The sequence below is a fragment of the Curcuma longa genome, unplaced genomic scaffold, assembly GCF_044706935.1.
Source record: "Curcuma longa cultivar G26 ecotype Majalengka, Jawa Barat unplaced genomic scaffold, ITB_CL_G26_1.1 contig_20762, whole genome shotgun sequence".
Classification (NCBI taxonomy): Eukaryota; Viridiplantae; Streptophyta; class Magnoliopsida; order Zingiberales; family Zingiberaceae; genus Curcuma; species Curcuma longa.
The window spans coordinates 52328-75551 of NW_027431474.1; the positions used below are offsets into that span (position 1 = coordinate 52328).

General features: G+C 34.9%; 1 protein-coding gene across 1 annotated transcript; it reads left to right on the forward strand.

Annotated features, from left to right (window-relative positions):
- LOC141817508 (uncharacterized) lies at positions 1 to 22949 on the forward strand. The gene is given in 19 exon segments (XM_074705151.1): positions 1 to 116; positions 119 to 398; positions 915 to 1020; positions 3273 to 3380; positions 4924 to 5105; positions 7746 to 7941; positions 11341 to 11598; positions 11854 to 12000; positions 13915 to 13993; positions 15740 to 15853; positions 15934 to 16103; positions 18899 to 19017; positions 19309 to 19438; positions 19534 to 19605; positions 21167 to 21293; positions 21426 to 21540; positions 21613 to 21803; positions 21891 to 22003; positions 22416 to 22949. Coding segments are annotated over 19 exon segments (2814 nt in total). The 5' UTR covers positions 1 to 76; the 3' UTR covers positions 22683 to 22949.
- The last annotated feature ends 275 nt before the right edge of the window (positions 22950 to 23224 follow it).

The window sequence follows — 23224 nt, forward strand, 5'->3', positions numbered from 1 at the left end:
GCTGGGACTGGACGGAGCTTGTTACCTAATTCATCTAATATTTCTGTCTCATTTCTTCATACCGAACACTGTGTGAATGGAAGGCGAGATGGCTGTGAGGGTCTTGGAGGATGGCGCGCTCTGGAGAATGGAGACTCGGAACTGGATGAGAGGTTCGAAGGAGACGGAGGTGACAGAGGGGAGGAGGAAAGGGAAGAAGAAGATGGAGGAGAGGAGGAGGAAGAGGAGGAGGAGGAGGAGGAGGAGGGCTACACGTTTCATTTTGACGGTGACATGGACCCCATCGGCTTTGCCCAAGACGATAACCACGGGATCGAACTGTACCAGAAGTTTGAAAGGCTCGAGTATGAAGCCTTAGCCGAGAGGAAACGCAAGGCTCTACAAGAACAAGAACGACCGTAAGAAACAAATCGATCACTATTTTTTTCTCCTTGATTCATAGTGCATCTCAGAAAGATCAAACTTTCTTTTTTTTATTGATAGTGAAAAAACTGTACTTTTCTTTATTGTTGGAGGAAATTTTAGTCTATCCTGGTGTTTTCAAAATTTCTTATCGTAGTTTATATTTTAATGAATTACATTTACCTCTTAAGACTTTTGAAAACAATCTCACTTTCCTTCTCTTCTTAACTTCATCTTGTAATGGCGGACGGCAACTCTGTCACATGCACAAAACATGTGAGAAGTATCCTAGATTATTTTCAGAAATGATTCCACTTTATACCCATAGACTTTGAACATTGCTTCATTTTACTCTCCAAACATTTGAAAACTAATTTATTTTGCTGTTGAACACTTTCTTGACCTAAAGTAAGTGGAAAGGACAAAATGAAGGGGTTTCACAAATTATTTCATATTGTCTTAATGACTTAATCTCCTATTTAATTTTAACTACCAGTTAATTATTTTTTTAGTGCTGAGACTATCAAGAAATCTAGGCGGGAGGATGTTTTGGACGCCGCTATGGAGGATATGAACGAACTAATGAATTTTGGTCGCCGAAGAAGAAGACTCAGAGCTGTATGTTGTTTTCTAGATTCATGAGTTTGTGCCTCATTTTTTTTCCATAACATTGTTGGTTCGTGCTTCTGTTACCTTAAGGTTATATTTTAAGGGGCAGACTACAGCAAGTTAAATGATTTGGTTTATTTTCTACTTTGATGCATATATGAAGTATATGACAAGAGTTGTTTCCTTGAACATATTAGATAAAAGATTAGTGATACACAAGGAAATCAACTAATAAGATAAGTAGTAGAACTGAATTTTAGTTGCTGATGCCCTTGGAGATGGTGTTCTCTCTTAAATAAGGAATTCCACGTTGAATGATGAAATTTGTCTATATATCTCTTGTTAAAAATATTGATAAATTTGCATTTTGTTTTTATTAACTTGTTACATAGAAAGTAACCATGTATTACTAGATCATCAAAATTTGTTTTTTTGTTGCATTTTTCTATATATGAAGTATTTGGTTGGTGATATAAACTACCTTTCATAGATTGATAATGCCAATTTAATTCATAACATTTGAGCAAGCCAACGATATAATTTGATCTAAGTTTTAATAATGATGGCATGAGCAAACACTTGTATCTATTTCTGTTTATTGTCCAATAAGTCATTGGCGGAGTTCAAAGTTACCTTTAAGGGACTGTTTTATTTGAGCGAATTCTTAATTACCTGGAAAATAGTATACAAATATAATAATTTTAAATATTTTTAATAATGATTGCATGGGAATCCCCCTTGGCAACCACATACAACATATGTGCTATTCAATACATCTAACTGCATTCACCTGCATATACCAGAAAACTTTGTTTCATACTCTCTGGATTGACTATGCGAGTTCTATCACCCACCCCTTAACTTTGATGAGCAGAAGTGGCTTATTGTCTGTAGAACAATTAAATGATTTCCTATGGTTCTAGCACAATTTTCTTTGATTTTTGTTCTATCTTCTGTCTCACAGGATAAATATTCCTCATTTTCTTGCTGATGCATCCATGTACTTGCTATGTAAAGTAGGCTCCAATTTTAAACTATTAAGTCCCATACCCAACTATTTGGAATTTGCTACATTTATCTTTTCCTGCTGCTCTATGTAAAGTTAGTAGTATCCAAGCTGTTCAGATCTCCTTTAATGATGTAGAGTTTTGTTGATCTCTTAATGTTCTCATACTACTAACTCTGATTAAATTAACTTGTATAGCATTGATCTGCATCCCATAGCGTTTCTACCTCTGCTACACATTATAGAGCATGCACTGTTTCGTAATTCTCAACATTTTGAGCATGGTGCAATTAACTCACACATAGTGCACAAATTGATATTGGATTACTTGAGTTTGCAATTGACCTAACTTGTGAGATGCATTTATCTTCTACTATTCAAGCTTGAGGTTGTAGCTTTCTAAACCTAGATGATTTGTTGTTTAAGATAGGTGTTGAACATTCTCGTGACAGATTTAATACCACATAAATCATTCAGAAGTGGGATTGTTAGTACTCAATTAAATATGTCTAGAATTAATTTACTTATTTTGATTTTGTGGTGTTGAAAACCTAGTCAATCAGTCTGGCAGTAGGATTACCATTGCCATACGAAACCTCCCTATGTTGTCAAATAAAATAAAAAACAAGATAAAATAAATGGTGTACCTTGTGGAAGCCATATATTTCAATTTCAATGTTTAGCCAATTCAGAATACCAGATAGCACACTGGTTTAGGTAATTTTCAAAGTTCATGGTAACATGCATGTCTTGGAAAGAGTGTTGTCCTTCTGGTGATTCGTGTATCAAGTCATTCTTTCTGCAATCTCAGGTCTAAGTGAACCTTTCAGACTGTATCACTTCATGAAGGCGAACCAATTAGATTGTTTTCAGTTGGATTTGTTATTGTTTGGCATGTGAAAATCTAATGTTTTTAATTTTTTGTTTTCCTGAATAAAGAATTAGGAAATTATAAATAGAAATAAAAAAAAAATATTTGTCATCAACTTTGTGGCACCATTGAATAATGAATTTTATTTTTTACACAAAAGATCCTTCACTGTTCTTATAAAGTTTGCTATAAATGGCAAATGAAAAATTAGAAAGATGGAAATATAAAACAGAGGATTGTTCTCAATGAATCGTGGATTTTTACATTTCTACTTTGGAAATAGTCAAATTTTCATGACAATTTGATTTGGCATTTGAGCCCTCATGACATTGCTAAGTAACTACCTCTCCATGGTTGCCTCTTTATTTGTATTTTAATTTGCAGCCAAAGAAAAGGGGCAGAAAGAAGGGATCAAAAAGTAAACTTTCCCCTGAAGTTGAAAGAAAAATGAGGGATGCCACTCTTCATTGTGCATCCAAGGACTATGATGTGGTAAGATTGTAAGTTAGTCATTTTGTTTATTATTTCTGTTAATATTGCAAAAAAAAAAAATGTTAGCATACCATCACCAAACATAAGTGAGGGTGGCTTTTAGATATCTTTTCCTCATTTAATTCAGTGTAAGCCTTATTGTCATTCGCCAACATGCATTTATTTAAATTTGTGGATATTCTCCATGTCTAATTGTTTGTAGAATACAGCTAATAGTACCTTCGTGGTTAACATTTTGCTGATTACTATGATTTGTCTCCATTCGTCCTTTTTTCAATTTGTACAACCTTATCTGATATGTGTTTAAGTCTGAAGAAAAGACAATCTGAAATTACCCATACCGACATAAAAAATTCCTAAACCTAGATCCATGTTGTTCCCTACAAAGATTGTACACAAACATATCTTCTCAGAACACTAAAAGGATAAAAAATGACTCATGTCTTGAACATGTAGCCATGGGGTCAGTGAGTGCTCTTCACACTGGATCAGACCTTTCTTTCTCGAAGGTGCATGGAAAACAGATATGTTTTTTAGGATAAAGCATACAGGACATAATACGGCAATCTAATAAATAGTTGTAGGAGTATATATTTAGTTCCACAGAGTACTTATTCATTGGATATAATAGCAAAGTCCTATATATATGGATGTATTGTTCTCTTTTACAAATACAAGATTATATTATCTCTCTTAATCAGTACATGGATAAACATAACTCATTAATGGATCTTCTTTATTCTTTTCCCCCATTGTTATGGGGCTTGTAGCACCCATTTAACTGAAAATGGATAGCAACTAGCAACATGTAAATAACACTGATATTGACGTGAGCGATCCATCCAACCTGTACATCTTACCTACATGTTTCACTATACTTTACTATACTGACAATATAAATTAAAAAAATTAATGGACTAAAGCTCAAAGTTTCTGTAGGCTGTACCTGGTACAGGGTAGTATCCTACCTATCCTGTTCATACTGCCAGTATGTACTGGACTGACTGCTCAGTATAGATGGTTCATGAAAGGGTTGTCCAAGACTTTGATTGATTTGATAAATGCCACCTTTTCCATCTTTCATAATATAGATTGATTACTGCCTGATTGGGAGTGGAGTGCAACCATCATTTAAAAGGCCACGGTCTTCTTAAACTAGGGCATGTTGGATTATAAGGAACAATACTATAATACTTGCATGTTGATACGCAAAAATCCTCCAGTCCATATGCTTAAATACCTTGTTAAAGGGGCCTACATTTTTTATTCAGCTCAAATTGTGTATCCTTTTGGGAGAGGGGAGAAACCGTTACTTCATGGGCATTAGGACTTTGTGAACTAGACCATATGTTTATATAAGCAGGACCATCTTGCAATTTTCTGTGAGCAAATTTACTACCTAACCCCATTATGGATTTCTAAAAGCTATCTGACTACTCCAAACTGAATTTCTGCTTAATCTTGATATAAACCTTAATTTTTCAGCATGATTCAATTGACTTATTTATGACCCTGAAAAAGATGGTGTTTTTTCTCATTGCAGGCAATACCTTTATTGGAAGAGATTGTGCGACTTGCACCTAATCTTTCTGAAGCTTATTATATGCTTGGTTTCATATATCATGCCAAAGGTGACAGGGAGAAAGCTTTAGGCTGTGACATGATAGCTGCACATTTATCTCCCAAGGATTCAGCTAAATGGAAAAAAATTGTTGCTCAGTCACTGTGAGCTACTAGACTTCTACTTTATTCCAATCATTAATTCTCTTTTGTTGTAGTTTTTTTTGCTGAAGTTCAATTGACAACTAAATGCTGGTAGGCCAGCATTTGGGTAATTGATGCAGAAAAACATTACTACTTTCAATTACACAAACAATCACTCTTGTTGTTTATCCTTTGGGGAAACCCTTGTATTATCATTTTTTTTTCTATAGATCAATCATAAGATGTCATAATTCTCATTCATATCTAGTAATTCTGTGCAGTTAGCGTTTCCAAATCTAGCATTAAAGCTACATTAAGCAATGTCTGTTTAAAACAACTTTATCTTTATTGGAGAAAATTCAACGATATTATATGTTAATATATGAAATAATTTAAAACAACCGTTGACAGTCATAGGCTTTGACGAAAAGGTTGAGCATTATGTTAGGCCTAAATAGCCAACATTAATATGTTTAAACTCCCATAAGCAGTGACCTTCTTCACAAAGCAGTTTGGGTACGTAAAGAGTGAATCAGGAGGTTGCCCATAAGTGAGCCATTACATAGGCTACGGATGCGATACAAATAAGCCAGGCTTCTTTCATTGTTGTGGATCCATATACGTAAAGAAGCTAGTCTATTAATATAGGATTAGTTTAGCAACATGGAATTAGGAATAGTTTCAGGGAAAGGAATAAAATTGGAGGGCATTGATTAGGAAAATATAATTGTAAGCTTTTTATAGGAAACAAAATAAGTTGGAAAGGATAGAGAAGTAGGAACACAGGCTTTAAAATTTAGTATACTGGAGTAGTTGAAAATAATAATGGAGTAGGTATTATGTTACATGAGGATAATAAAGAAAAGGCTGTCAAAGTAAACAGAATTAGAGATGAAATATTGTGTTAAAGTTGGTTTTAAGAAATTAGATACTAAATGTTGTAAGTTATTATGCTCCAATATTGTTAGATGATCACATTGAAAGGAAGTTTGGGGATAATATAGGTAAAGTATTTTGCAGTATGCCTATGACTCAAAAGCTTATACTTGGAGCAGATTTAGATAGACATATAGATATAGTCTATGGGGAGTATAAGTTATAAGTTGTATATGGAAATTTTGGATTTTGGGAAAGAAATGAAGTTATTATAATTTTGGATTTTGCTACATCTTATGAGCTTATGATTGTGAATACATTTTTTTCTGGACTAGGAATTGTGTGTAGAGATTATAATGTAATACATGGGGAATACTCAAGCAATCAACATTGACTAATGATAGATATAGTTTTAAGAAAATGTAAGAGGAAAAACACAACATTGAATCAACATCACTTATGTCAGTGTGGTGGGTAAAATGAGAATGGTGAAACTACAGTGACATTTTGACAACACTTCTAAAGAGCGTGTTGAGTTGACGAACGTTCAACAGCAATGGTCTCTATTATAGAATTTTTCATTGATACAATGAAGAAAGTAATATGGAATGAGGACTTTTATGATATTTTGTCATGTGGATTTCAATGGTAAATAAAATCAAGATGTGCCAAGATCAATTATTAGAGAGTCTAAAGTAGAATTGCAGTGACGAGAGTTATTGGAACGAGGAAGTACTGAGGCTCATAGTTTAAAGAAAATGATATTTAGAAGTTGACAAAATTATTGAATCTAAGATGACTTGAATGGGTAGAAGATAGCTGAATTTTGCATAATGACGTTTAAAGCATATGGTAAGTTCTAGGATAATCCAGGAAGTAAGAATGGGGAAAACATATTTAATGTATTACCAATAGTTTCGAGTAAAACCAAAATTGAAATGCAAAATTTAGTTTTAGTTGTAAGTAACAAATAGAGGGAGGAGTTAAGATGGATAATCATGGAATTCTTGTAATAAGTTTAGTTATCTTCAATCTATTAACATACCAATCTAGACATCGTTAATAGGATAATAAAGGGAACAATCAAAATGAAGAGGAGCTTTTGGAGTCTTGCATAATCCTTATGTGCTCCTTAGATACAAGGAAAATATATAAGATTATGATATGACAAACAACACTTTATTATAAGTGTGTTGGGATGATAGAAAGCAACGTGTACTAAATTAAGGTAGTATAGTGCGACATTATTGGAAAGGATAAAAAAATACTAATATCTGAGAGACATTAAGTGTGGCTCCAAATCCAATGCAACATTACCACAAAGGATGGAAAAATTCTAATATTTTAGAGACATTAGGTGTATCTCTAAAATTGTATGAACATGTTTCAGGCTAATCAATTTATTTTATAGATAGAAGATTAAATTGACAAGATTGCAAGGTGTAGGAGGTAGAGGGTACTAAAGGACATTTTAGTTAACGTAACAAAAAAACTTTTTTATTGATTTAAATATTTTTAGTGATACGGTTTTGCATAAAATTCAATGAAGTGATAAAAATCTATGTAGACTGACCCTAAGTACTTGAGACAAGCTTAGCTTCTTGAGACAAGCTTAGCTTGACAATGATGACGAGGAAAAAAAATCATGCTTGCTGTAAAATTGTGATCCTCAAAATATCATGGTTGGTGAGGTTGGGAATTCATTGTTGCATATGACAAACTATGATGCAGTTAATGACTTTTTTTTTTGATTTGATATGTATAATAGGATTTTTATTGGTGCAGAGAGCAGGAAAATATCGGTCAAGTTAGGTATTGTCTTATGAAGGCAATAACTGCAGACCCAAAAGATGTCAGCCCTAGGTTCAATCTTGCTTTTCTTTACTATAGCCTTGGAGAATACCAAAAAGCTGCGGAAACTTATGATCAGATATGTGGTATAAATCCTGCCAGCACTCAAGCACGCGAAATGGCTGCAAAGGTCTGATATTGGTGCTATTCAGTTGTTTATACCTTTCCAACTGGAGACGTCATCAACTTTTGTTTCTGTTATTCTTCGTTTATAGCATTAATCTAACAAGTCAGCATATCGGTCTGTTTAACTATCGTCTTTTTGGGTATTTGCTCTTGCTGATTTGTATAAAGCATATGGTGCCAACTTGATATTTCATGTTTTTGTCTTGAGCATATATACTTCACTTAATTATGAACATGTAAACATCATGCAAGACTGTTACCATGAATAATGTGCAGCTTCTTGGCATGATAATACATGAGATCAAGGTTTAAAATCTCTGTTTGGTACAAAATTGATCTTGATGAGACCAGTATGTATCATGCATTGTAGGTCCATCGAATAGTCTAATATTGAGCTTAAAATTTGTACACATCATATTATGTTAACTTTAACTTGATTATACTATATTATGGTCTTCACATTATAATGAAATTTCAACACAACATCTTTTGTCCTTGTAACCTTTCGTGTAAGGTCTCGCCGTCTTTTCCCCCCTCCGAAGTCCATTTTACTAGAAGGATAGTATGTGGTTGTAGGCGATACAGGTGGGCCAACAAACATATCATCAATAAGGTCAAAGTCTGCTTCCACAAATTAGGTCAATATGCTATTATGTCTACTCACATGTGTACCATGCTGCATCAGCTATAGTGAAGAAGGTGGGCTGAAGGAGGTGTCAATGATGTTCATTGAAGAAAGGGTCACTAATTATAACACTAGTAACAAGTTGTTATTGTAGCTGCATAGGAAGAAAGAGACAGCAAGGTTGTTGTAGGTTTGGTGCTGGTTGCTTAGACTCAAAGGTACAAGACAACATTTCGTGGCCAAGAGTTGCTGCAAGGTGTCCAACAGTGGTGTCAAGGAGAAGGAAGAGGTTGGCTCAAGAAGAAGATGATACCAATGGTGGTACAGGGCAGCATGATTGCAAGGCTTGCCTGATAGGACAGTGAGTGGAGTGGTTTGCAGGTTTGCAACTATTGTGGATTCTATTAATGGAGGAAGAAGGGGGTGGACCTTAGTTGCATGCTATGCCAAGGTGTCATCATGTTAGAGGAGGAAGATGAGGGAGTCGTATGGGGAAGTGGGAGGACAGTTGAAGGAGATGAGAGGGTTGTATGTGGAGGTAGGTGAGGACACTAGGCAATGCCTATGATGCTTAGGGAAGCAAGGTCCCAAGTAACTGTGCAAGTGCAAGTATATAAGAGGAGGAGCAGCAAGATTCTAGTATGGAGAAGGAAGGTCATGTTTTGAATTGGTTTGAACTTGGTTCAGTTTTGGCTGGTCTATAACCCAGATCAATTATAACCGAATGGTTCCTGTGCTGATCTTTGCATGGATTGGAACAGTACATATTGCCTGCGCTTATAATACTCAGTTTAGCACCAGTTCAATTATAACTGAATGGTTCCTGTGTTGATCTTTGCATGGATTGGATTAGTACATATTGCCAGTGCTTGTAATACTCAGTTTGGCATTAGAGTTTGTATCGTCCATTAGATAGGTTGTTCATTTAGTTGTGTGGATGTCCTCAGACATTTGTTGTGATTTAATTCCTATGATACTTGTTGCATGAACTGAATCTTTTCCTTGCTTCCTAAGCTTTTTAAGAAGTGGTTACCTATCCAAACTTTAGTGTTCTAGTGTTGTGCATAGCTAAAGACTCATGTTAATCATGTCATAAAGGGATCATATCATTCAGGTCAATATAAAAAATATATGAAATAATATCAAACTAATTATATATTTTAAAAAGTGATTTTATAAGTTCTAATATTGATTAATTCTGTTTTAGGTTTAGTTGGGTCGTGTTTGAGTTCTTACAGAAGCATTTGAGGTGTGCTGTGCACAAGAATAGTCTCTTAAATTGTATTTTTGTACTCTGCATTGTCAACAATATGAATTCCATAGTGATCATTAATTATTGCAATTTTCAATCAAGCACTTGATTACATTTCTGTATTTCACTCATAATCTTTCATCATAGTCAAATGAATAAGATATGAGCAAAGAATTAAATAAGCAAGGTCGATAGCCCAAACTTTGAATGGACACTGATGTTTCTGGTAAATTCACCCACTAGGTTACATTGAGCAACTAAATTTTGATTTAAAGCTATAGTTTGAGCATGTGCTTGGGGAAAATGTGGATAAAAGAATTAAGTTTGGTTAGAATGCCTTTTCTATTTGGTTTTCCAGAGTCAGGAAAGCATTTGACATCCCTATTTTCTAAGTGGATAACTCTGCTACCGATCCTGCTTAAATATATGCCCGTAAAAATTAAGTTGGTTATGATAAAAACATCATATGTTGTGTGTCGATCAAATTATTCCATATGAAAAATCTGTCTTTCACAATCAAAATAAAATTTTTACCTACTGTTTCTTGTCAGGGTTATCTTCCACATCTCCTACACTAGTGATGCGAACAATGGATCTAATGCACACTATTTGTCTTACATTGTCTTTATAGTTGAACTTACATCCCTTTAGTTTGAAAATGAGTATGCTTCTCTTGCTAGTACACCTAATTTGATTTAGAAGTAAAAGAGTACTTATTATTTGGCGGTTGTCTGCATCATTTAATTGAATCTCATAGTTATAGACAGCTGTTTAGATGTTCATCTTCATGCAGTCTATTTACTACCTCAATTTATGAACAAATAACAACAAATGCAATTGTTTTAACTTCTGGCAATGACACATCGCTCAACAACAACAAGAAGAAAAAGAAAAACTGTATTCATCTTGATGCAGTCTAAAACAAAATTTTATGCTTTAACAAGCTGATTTTAGTTATCTGATCTGTATTCCAAGTTCTTAAGCCTAATTAAAAGGACTCAATTCACACATTTTTTCTATGAGCAATATCATTCTTTCCATATCCTTTGTCAGTTCAAAACGTACATATTTTCCTTTTGGATGGAGGAAAACCATCATACATCTACTTCTGTGAAGAGTGTCTTCATGACAATGCCAATTTACAGTTGAGCCTATAGACAGAAGTTCTATGAACTATCTAATCACCTTTTGCTAATTTTCATGTGATACCTGTATGATCTTTTTAGATGCCCTCTTTTCCTAAAAGTTTAAGCTATTAAAAAAGTGCTGCTTCTAAACATTTTAACATACCCTTATCTCCATGAGCCCGCCCTCTTTTTCCTTCTGTCTGTTTGTCTTTTTTAAGTGGAAAGTTCGTCAAGAAAAATTATGGGTAAGCCTTGTGTAAAGAGGGAAGCACTATTAGATTATGAACTTTTTCCCAGTTCTGTGCTAGTGTTTTATTATTGTTTTATTTGGTAATGTCATTCTGATTTTATCACTCATAACGATACTCAGCCTCTTATCAAATATTTACTTTATTTCAGATGTACCGGAAATGTGGTATGACTGACCAGGCTATACGAGTCTTGGAGGATTGTGTGAAAGATCATCACTCTATATGCAATAAGAATGTTGTTAACTTGCTTATTGAATGTTATATGCAAAATGGGTCACATAAAGAAGCACTTAAGCTTATTGAGCATGCTTACTCAATGTGTGATATAGAGAGCGAAAATACCTTGTATCTTAAGATGAAAGAGGTAGTCTGTCATGCTCAACTTGGAAATATGCAACAAACTGAGGTTTGCTTTTGACACTTCTCAACATTTTTCTAATATAAAAGTCAATTCTTATGCTGTGTATTATTTCTTTCCCTCATTGAAAAATATCTTCTTCCTCCAAACATGATTTTCGGTTATCTTCCATTTCACTAGGACTAGAATTCCACTTGTGGGTTTGCATTCAGACCTCCATAATCAATTTGTTGTGCTTCTCGATACTTGTACAATATGAGATACTCTCTTCTCTTGGTATTAACTTGTAGAATATTGTTTCAGGGTCTGCTTAAAGGTATACAAACTGAACGTTCTGATGACAATGGAGTCTTGATCTCTGAAGTTGCAGATTCATTTTTGAATCTCAGGCAATATCATCGTGCATTGAAGTTTTACTTAATGCTTGAAGACATACCTAATCATGCCAATGTAAGATAAACTATATCATGTCTATCAATCTAATTCCTCTTAAACATTTCATGAAGGTAGGATATCTTTTATGCTCAGTTCCTTATCTTAACAAAAAAGGACAACATTTTTTATAACATGATACCACTCATAGAGTTACACTTAGTATGATTCTGGTGTAATTGCTCTGTACATTCCTACTGCACAGTTGTAGTATGTACAATCACTGCTGTTAATTCTCAAGGGAGTTTATCTTGTTCTGAGTCTGTCTTAGTTGGATCAAAAGTTATTGAATTGACTCTACTCTGATTTGGTGGAAACTTGACAATACTCTACAACTGGGCTTTTCAAAAGTTTATATGGCATATAGTGACTTTAACTTGAGTACATCATTTGTGGTCACGTGAATTATTATGGTTGTTTTGTCACTTCTGTAGCTAGTGTTCGTTTGCCACAAGTGTGAAACTACATTTTGCTTATGTGAAAAGCTGAAAATATGTTAGCTATCTGAAGTCTAAATTCCTGAAACAAGCATCGAGTCATTGACCATGTTTGATTTAAGGATGCAACTTTGATGGCAATATTCATATGCCCAGAGCATTATCCTCTGCTCCATGAATAGGTATTACTAACTTCAACAACAATTAGGCATCCACCCTAAATATTTGGGTAGACTACATATATCTTATCCTGTCATTCTTTGAGAGATTCATGCCCATAAGTTTTAGCATTGTTTTACACTGACTGAGAAGCTAATGCAACCTTCAACTTTTTTTTGTCTTGGCTTAGGTCAGATATTGACAATTTTAAGAATTGAAAATTTTGCCCCATTAAAACAATTAGTGTTTTGAAAGATGCTCGGTTTGAGGACTTGTTGAAGGGAGTTCAGTAAGTGCAAATGTTTTATTGCCACAAACAATTAAATAAGGTCACTGCAACTTGCTACAACTACTGCATGTTGATTTGGAGCAAAGGCCATAGGGTCCTTTTGTAGCTCAGACAAATAAAAATGTGAATTTAAGAAAAGTAATGCCCTCCTCCCAAGCTGTACCTGAGAGTTATCCCCCTGTGCTGCTTCAGGGGTCATAATTGCAATAAATGATTAAAAAATGGGTTTACTCTCAGTTGTGACTCACAAAATACTTCTTGACTGATAATGCAATTTGCATTGTAGTGCTTTGTGGGAATTTGTATGTACAAGAACATTGTTGTAAGCAACATCACTTCTTGGCTTGTAGCTGGATTCTGCCCATAAGAATTTCAAGGATTCCCATTTTTTGAATTTTCTTATAGTTGCAATTCGTTGAAATCTCAAATTATCAACATCAATAAATGAACTACCTGGAGGCCCTTGCTTGATAATCAATAGTCTATAAATGCAGGATGGAAACCAATGCTATTAGTGACTTTTGACATTAGGACTGATACAGAATGCCATTACTTCCTGAGGATATGCTACTGCTGTCTTCACGGGTTGATAGCATAAAGTTTTGCACATTTCATGCAAAGTACACCATAACCTTTCTATGCCCTGCGTTCTTTTTTCTAAGGACTATTTATTTAGTTAATGAAGATACAAGGTACCAAGACTGACTCTTCAAACCTTGATATATATATTGGCCTGAGAGGTCCACATAGTAATTTAGAGACTTCTAGGTAGCATTGTGTAGAGGGGGAAGGGTTACAACACTATTTTAACATGAAAGGGAATTGAGATTATACTACCTTCATTCTTTAGCAATCTGCAGTATTAGAACCTGGAAGTAGTCTTAATTAGATAAATATGGTCCATTTCATGTTCTTTGACGTTATTAGGTCAGTTTAATTTCAGTTTAAGTTCCATTCATAAAAGCTATTTTGTATTTCAAAATTTTCTATAATATATGTGATCTCCCTAGTGTCTCTTGCTTCAAGGTTGTGTTTGTTTCTTGGCAGGGAAACATACATCTAAAAATCGCTGAATGTTTCTTATCCATGAAGGAGCCAGGAAAAGCTATTACATTCTATTATAAAGGTCTTTTGAAAATTAGCTGAACTTGCAAGTATAGTTATCTTAATCATTCTTACTAATAACCATCTATTTTCATCTGCATGGGGTTTTAATCAAAATTTTTTATTTTAAGATGATCTAATAGAAAGAGCATTAATCTGCTTTATCAGTTCTGTGCCTCAGATTCTTCATGCATTGTGCAGATAACTTTTAGCATATTCTATTTTCATTCCATCTGTAGGTTAATTTTCTTTTATGCGAAAATATATTGTTATGTACACAGCTTTCTCAATGCTCCATATGGGGGAGTGATGAAGTGCCATAGATCATTGCAAATGCACTGCATGTGATGCCTGTTTTATGTCTAGAGAGGTATTTGGACTGAGAGATGAGGGGGCTTTCAGTTGATGAAATGAAGCTCAATAGAGAAACAAGGTTGGACAGAAAGGGCTAGTGAGTCTGAGGAGTAATACCATGATCTTTTATTGTTTTATTTTTTTTTGACTTTTGGTTTTGGTTGAAATCAGCTAGGCTTGTCTAAATTTAATGTATTTTGCCTAGTCTACTATATTTACTTAGAAGATAACTGGTTGTTTCAGTGTGATCCATAGTTTTTGCCACTATCTACTTTCATGCAGTCATTCACGTGCCAATTGAACTACTCAATTGTTAGGGTCATTTTAATTACAAATAAGAATTGGTTGGATAATTGTGTTTTTAATTACCTAAACGAGTACAAATTGTGCTCAATTGAAATTGGACGAAGGGAAAATATAGTCGGCCTGTGGGGTGTGACTATGCTGAGGAGGCTATCTTGATAACATGAGTACATTCTAGTTGAGGTGTATAGGCATTGCCCAAAGTCTAGTTGAGGCGTATAGGCATTGTCTAAAATGTCTGACTTAGCTCCCAAGAAGTGGGGACTCAAGGGTGTGTGACCCCTTTTTGTCTCTCTGCTGGTCTCATATCTAATAATTGTTAATACAAGTAATTCGATAAGCTTGTTGCTCAAGGATCTGCTGGTATCATATGTAACTACAAGAATTGAATTGTGATAAACTGATAATGGAAGATGACCCAAGGATGGGAGATAAAAATAGGTGCTAATTTCTTGTTCTGCCCTTATGACCAGTGAATGCTTCAATCTTGGGGCTGGATTTCTTCAATTTAGAATGAGATTGACTGTTCCAAATTGTGTACTAAAAGCTTCTTCGTTATGTTACTTAATATTGGGTGTTTTCATATGGCTGAAGAAATAATATATCTGAAGTTTTTTCCCCCTTTTTTTTTGATTTCTTACGAATTTATGCTTTTCATTGTTTTTTATTCAGTGCTTGTCAGAGTGCATTTTGCAATTTCTTTCTACTTGTTTTGTGATATATTGTACTGGAATTTGGCTGGACCCCTAGATTCGAGATATGCTATGTTTTCCATAATTTAAATATTTTTTATGAAATTAAATTATGAGCAGGATTTTCTTTTTCTTTGTATTGTAAAATGTAGGTGTGCACTGTTATATGATGAGAGGTAGAACCTTCTTTCATTTTGCAATGGATGTTTCCCATTAACTATTCCTGGTTTCATTGTTGATCAGCCAGAACACTTAAAAATCTAGATGCTATTTCTGAAATTTTCTGTTTCTTTGTGAGGTTTGCCTGATGCTGCAAATTTAAGTGTTTTAGACTTATGTCTGCATGCATGTGCATTGGTGCTTACACTTAAGGTTTTCATAGTACTCTAACCCTCTATAATATTTTCCATCTGTATCAGCATTATCTAAAATGGAGGATTGTATTGATGCCCGTATCATCTTATCTTCCCTTCTGCTTGAAGATGGAAAAGTTCAAGAAACAATCAATCTACTTTCCCCTCCACAAAAATCAAGTACATGATTATCTTTTCATCTTGCTATTGTGTACAAGTTGATGACTTCTTATTTATCATGATGTCAAATTATCCTTCAGAGCAAACACCTATAAAAAATTCTGCACAACCAAAACCTTGGTGGGAAAGTGGGAAGATAAAGATGCAACTTGCTAAAATTTATCATTCGAAAGGGATGCTTGAAGATTTTGTTGATACAATCTACACATGCGTTCATGAAACCTTGGTGATCGAGCTTGTGAATCGAAAGGTAATATTAATATTTTTCCCATTTTGGTTGGTAATGGATGAAGAAATATTGTTTTTATTGCCTTTCCTTGTCTTTACTTGAAGACTATCTTACCTCTACTAAAGGAAAGAAGGGAAAAGAAAGAGCAGATGCAGGGAAGGAAAGAAATAGGCTTCTAAGTTGATTACTAGGTAGGGTGGAAGAGAAAGATTTGTTAAGACTAACCTACATATTATTAAAAGAAAATTAAGCTGATTAGAGTTACAACAACAAAAACAATTAAGCCTTTATCTCACTATATGGGGTCGGTTAGATGGATCCTCCTACACCATTAGGTTTTGTCCTTTATTATATCTTCATCTATATTTAAATGAACTTTATCCTGTTTAATCATTGTTAATCGTCTTCTTTGGTCTCTTTCTTCCTTAATCAATATTCATGTTTGTAATGATCTCGCATCGCCTAATTGGTATATTTATTAGTCACCTAAGTATAACTCCATACCATCTTAAACGTGTCTCTCGAAGCTTTCCCTCAATAGCCACCGCCCTGATTTTCTAATTAGAGATATTAATGAAAATTTAAAGATGATAGAGATCCATTTAGAATACTTATTATTAGTACAAAATTAACCAACTTTTATGCCATATTATCAATTAGAATTCACAGGGGTGACACAGTTTGGCCTAATAATGTAACACTTTTCCATAGCTTCCATAGTATGTATGCAGCAAGACATAAAAAAAGTAGTGGTCACGGTTATTGGAGTTAGATAGTTAAATGCGGAGACAAAAATCATGATATAATGAAGCAAGACTAGCAAATTAAAGAATGAAGTTTACCAAAATGAAATTCGTAACATTTATATATTTCTGGCTGCACTGGCTGAATTTATTAACACCATCAAGATTATTCACTATGAATTTTCAACTCAAATAAGAAACAGTGGACATGAAGTAGAGTCAAGGTGTAAGATATCTTTGTGCTAGGGTGTCCTGGGGTTTCAATCCTTGACATTTTTTGGCAATTGAATTAAATTTAGAGTAACAGATCATAAATCTAATATCACTTAATTTATTTACTTATAAAAATAAAATCATAAAAATTAGATAGGCAATTGAGTTTAAATTTATAGTAACAGAGCATGACAGCGCATGACATGTTTCGGCATATGATAAATCATGCAGAGATGAATTCAGATGAGTTCTATTTTGCAAGCTCCTTACCTCATCTACACTGATGATTTGTTGCATTGTGATTTGTTGGTTTCTTCATGGTCTGTATCATGATCATTGGGAGACAGTTTAGTTTTCTATCATGATCATTGGGGTGCAGCTTTAAGAATTCTACACTACCTCAACAAAGCGCTATAAAAGTCTTCTACATCGTGATCATATCTTCAGATTCTATAGTGCACAGATATAGTTTAGGCTAGTTCTCCTACATAAGTAATCCACTTCAACTATTATGGCCTTCTAGGAGGTAATTTGGAAGAGCAAAAATGGGAATGCCAACAAAACAGAATGTATGGCTATCTCTCTTATGACATATGAGCTTCTTTAGCTCAAATAATTGATGACCAAGTTTACCTACACTTTGATGATTTGTTGTGAATGTGATTTATCAGTTTCTTCATGATCTGTCATTATGAGGCAGGTATAAGGATTTTGCAGTACCTCAAGTAAGTGCTCATAAAGAGGTTCCTTGAATATGATCATGACCATCTTCTAATTCTAGGATGCATAGATGTAGTTTGGCAAGGTCTCCTGTATAGGCAATCCGCATTGAAGTATTGTGCTCTTCCAGGAGGAAATCTAATATCTTATGAGAGCAAAAAACAAACCGTAGTAACCAACTCAAATACCAACAAGGTAGAATATGTGGCTATGCTGCTCATGCATGTGAGCATCTTGTGCACAAACAGTTGCTGGCCAAGTTGAGTAATGCTCCTACTGAGTCAATGAAGTTATATTGCTTATAATCAAACTGCCATGTGCATTGCTTCAGATTCAATCTTTCACAAGAAGACAAAGTATAGAGATCACTTGTCACATAGCATATTTACCAAGTCTTCAACAGATCCTAAAATTGAATATGTTTGTGATAAATTTTGTGGTTTTATGATATTTTTTAACCAATTGACTGGAAGTATGATGGCCTATTCATAAATATAAATTCCAATCTTGATGTGTGCGTGTGTGTGTGTGTGTGTATGCGCGCGTGTGTGTGCGCAATCGTGCGTGCGCGCGCGTGCGTGCGTGCGTGCGCGCGTAATATGCGCGCAATATCCATGGCTGCGCGCGTGCGTGCGTGCGTCCGTCCGCGTGCGTCCGTCCGTCCCGTCCATCCCCGTCCGTCCGTCCGTCCGTCCGTCCGTCCGTGCGTTATGCGTGCGTTGCGTCCTGCGTCCGTCTGCGTGCTTCATAACCTGGATCATTTGAAATCCATACTAGTTTACCAATTCGCTAGATTGAAGTGCACCAAAGCCTATAGTACAAAAGGCCTACCCTCCACCACTCGGCTTAACCTCGATTGCAAGGAGGAATTAGGTTTCTTTCACTGCATACTGATTAACAATATGAAATACAGTTAGGTAGTTTAAGTGCAATGGTATTCTATCATGTTTCTTTTTTCTCTCCTGACATTTTTTTCATGAAAATCAGTTCTGGTAATGTTCCAAATACCTAGTGCTCTTTTGCCTTAATATCTACATATGTAGTTCTAACAATAGTTTACATCAACTTAATCCACCTTGCAGCTCCCTGTTCGTGTAGTCCTAATAGTTTGATATGAACTAATTCAATGTATGTAAGTAGGTGAGACGAAGGAAAAAGCTCCCAAAAAGTGTTCTATTTGAAAGAGTTAAGTTGTTAGATGAACAAGATGGACATAATGTGTTTGGCGGTTTCAGGCCAGTGGCAAAAGCATCAGAATTGTAAGTCTTTATCTTTGTTCGTATTTACTGATTTCTTCCCTAATGTATTGCCTGAAACCATTTACACAATACACATTATTTTTACATCTAACAATGAACTATAAATATTTTCAGAAAACTATATATTTTAAATACACATTATTTTTACATCTAACAATGAACTATAAATATTTTTAGAAAACTATATATTTTAAGTCTAACATAGTAAAATATTGTATGCCTTTTTTTTTTCATTTTGCTTTGCCTTAAGAAGGCTTATACTATGTGAAATTTCTATTGACTTCAATTTAGGGGAAAAGCACATAGAGCAAAAAAGTCTCTTCAACAAAGAGCAATTTTGAAAGAAGAAAAGAAAGCAGCTGCACTGGCTGCTGGATGGGATTGGCAAAGTGATTCAGAGGATGAAACTCTGGTAAATTTGGTACGTGTCACTCTATTTTTGTCACATGATCTTGTGTCTTCCATTCAACGAGTTTTGCTGCTTTAGTGATCAAATTGAATGGCATTGTTTTGTAGCGGAAGACAAAACAAGAACCTCCGCTGCCAGACTTTCTAAATGAGCAAGATCATCTTCAGTTTACTTTACATGTTAGTACTTTTATTCCCAATGTTCTTTGCCTTTTCTTCATGGTATATTTTATATGTACATCATTATAGTGGGAAAAAATATATAAATGTGCAGTCTACAACATAGGACGGCCATTTCTCTGGACCATAGATGATTTTCCATGTACAAGTTCTAAGTTTGATGGTGGTGAAATATTGGCATATTCTAATGTTGTCTCATACTTTACATCTTTTAGGCACATATACTTGCCTTTAAACCTCATTTGGTGAATGTTACTGATATTTCAAGGAAATTATGAGCTACAATAGTTGTAGTATACTGTATACGTTGAATCTATTTCACCATGCCACAATCTCTTTATTTCATGATATGCATTGTGTTCAAAGGTGGAAAAACCTTCTTCAACTTTGGCAACAAATTAAGATATATTAAGAGTTGGTGATGCAAAGGTATTAGTTTTTATCACAACCCTATCCTGGGAAGTGAATTTTTACACATCTACTTGATTGCCATTAACTACTTGCTAAGCGTACTTAACCCCAAGGTGATTGCAGTATATTCATCAGACCTTTTAACCTCCGTCCATCACCCAATAATCACCACTATGAAATTAAATTTGAGTGTTTCATTTCTTCCACTTAAGATTGACATTCCGATTAACACACTCATCTAGGCTCAAATTTCCTAGTCTATGATATGTGGTCTAATAGAGGGTGACTGGATTTAAGGATAGAACCGACCAACTACTAACTACTGATCCAAAATTCTTAAATACATGATCACTATGAATACTATCAAAATCCAAGTTAATGGCCATAGACTGATCCAGCCCTTATAAAATGCATTAATTCACGACCTTCAAATTTATTGGAACATTCCAATAGTTTGCAAGACTGGATGAGTTTACAATCGTTAGATGTAAAAATTAGATTCACCAAAATATATTTTGATGGCCCAAGATCGTTAAAAGAAAAGACGTGGAGGAAGACAACCAAAGAAATAAATTGCCTTAGAAATGAAGACAAGACAACGAAGAGATTAAAGAAAACTCGAGGACTTAATCACTTACTTACAAATGCTTAGGGTTCATCCCTTTAAATACTACTCAAAAAGAACAATCTAAACTTTCTTCTGTAATAAAGTAATCAACCATTGAAAACATAAATTATGAAAAGACTGATTTCTTGTACTTCCAACATGATATAGGTGATAGAATATGTTCCATTGATGTGGATAAGGTTGTAGGGAGACATCTAACTAGTGCTTGGTAGTTAGTTCCTTTGGTTGTGAGAGTTGGGAAAGTGAACTGTACAGCAGTTCATATACTTAAAAAGTGATGGGAAAGAACATGCAAGATCACAGTTGTTCTCTTGTTCATTGCTGTTCCTTCACCTGTGTGACTCTTTGTTTCCTACATATACTATGTTTTCATGTCAGACAATTCAACTATAAACATTTGTAAGCTTAACCAACACAACTAATGGTATATTTTTTTTATTCAGTTTGAGAGTTCTATTGACTTTTCTAACAGTTACTTTCAACTGCAACTTGATTTTCTTTTTTCTTTGTCAACATTTGTAGCTCTGCAAAGCATTGGTTTCCGTGCGACGATATTCGGAAGCATTAGAGCTTATCAATCACACTTTGAAATTAGAGTACCACACAATTTCTGATGAAAAAAGGGAGGAATTTCGATCATTGGGTGCACGTAATAATTACATTTTATGCCCATCTCACCATTCCATTACATTTGTATTGCCATATTTAGTTTTGTTCTTTCATGATTTGTTAGTTTAGACATGCTTAAATCATTCTGTGTTTATTTCTGTCTTGTATCCAGACATAGCATATAGCACAACAGATCCAAAACATGGGTATGATTATGTAAGGTACATAGTTCAACAGCATCCCCACAGTGTAGCTGCTTGGAATTGCTATAACAAGGTTATTTCAAGGTAACTATTTGTTCTATGCTTTAAGATAATGTGCTGCTACAGATAAACTAAAGTTTTCCCTTGCTTTTCTAGATTTGATTCTCGCTTTTCAAGACATCTTAAATTTCTTCTCCATATGAGAGTGGAACAAAAGGATTGTGTAATGCCAATGGTAATCCATGGCAATCAATTTACTATGATTAGCCAACACCAGGCAGCTGCTGCTGAATATTTGGAAGCTTATAAAGTTCAGCCGGAAAATCCTTTGATCAATTTATGTGTTGGTAGGTATCTGTTGGCTGACTACTATTTTTTTTCCATATTGACACTCCGATTGTTTGCACCATCTTATCGCTTTTTTTTTTTTGCAGGCACAGCTTTGATTAACTTAGCACTGGGTTTTAGGCTCCAGAAAAAGCACAATTGTCTTGCTCAAGGCTTTGCATTCCTCTACAACTATCTCCATGTCAGCAACGATAGCCAGGTTATGTTTAAAAATTCATTGCACAGGGCTCCATAATTTTAAGATTAATGTGTTTCTCACATATATAATGACAATGTCAAGTAATTTTTTTATATATATAATGATTATGCCAAACAGAAGATGACCATCAAAATCTAGCATTATTGATAAGAAAATGATTGTGATACTAGAAAGCAACTTTCATGCAGTCTGTTTTTAGAAGATAAATTTCATTTCTGTCTTTCATCGATCCAGCTAACATATGAAACCAATCCAACTCATCAAACTTATATAGATATTTCATTAATGTGTTGCCTTTATAAGTCGATACTAAATTGTTGTATGTTCTTGAGTTAAGCGACTGCAATGCATTCTTTCTATATATATATGGTTAGGCAAAGCAGGAAACATGACACTTTGGTTAATGTTACAGGAAGCCTTGTATAACATAGCTCGAGCATATCACCATGTTGGCCTCGTCACACTGGCTGCTTCATATTACGAAAAGGTGCTCGCGATGCATGTGAAAGATTATCCAATCCCTAAACTTCCATACGAAGATTCAAACCGTGCGGCAAATAAGAAGCCAGGCTACTGCAATCTTCACCGAGAAGCAGCCTATAATTTGCATTTGATTTACAAGAAGAGCGGGGCTATGGATCTCGCTCGACAGGTCCTAAAACGTTATTGCACACTTTGACACAAACAGATGTATCAAGTACTCACGAGTTTGCGCCAACAAGCTGCAAAAGGTCCAGCTAGTCTATATGCAAACATAACCAGTGCGAATGGAGCCTGAATGGCGAATACGATTCAACAGCACGGCATTGGTCAAGTGCGCCAATCCTACTCTAAAGATGAATACAGGTATAGTTTATTAGTCGTCTTGTGTATTGTTTCGGCTAATATTTATTCCATGCTTGTTTTAGTAAAAAAAATCCTAATGTCTTTTGGTTAGATTCTGCATTATCTGCTATCTAGTATTATGTACCTATCTCATGTTCTTGCTGAGTATTTCTTCTCAGTATCATGGTACCTACATCATGTGTGCGATGTTCGATGATCGAGTTCGATGACTTTTAGATTTGTCATACATGGCTCCACCGAGGTCATGCTCGCTATGCGAATGGACCAGTCGATACTCCAAACGCAACCCTAACCGATATATAACCCACCCTATACTAAAAGCCAGGGATGGGTCAAGTAGACTAACAAAGTAGATAAGACACTACTTTTCTCATC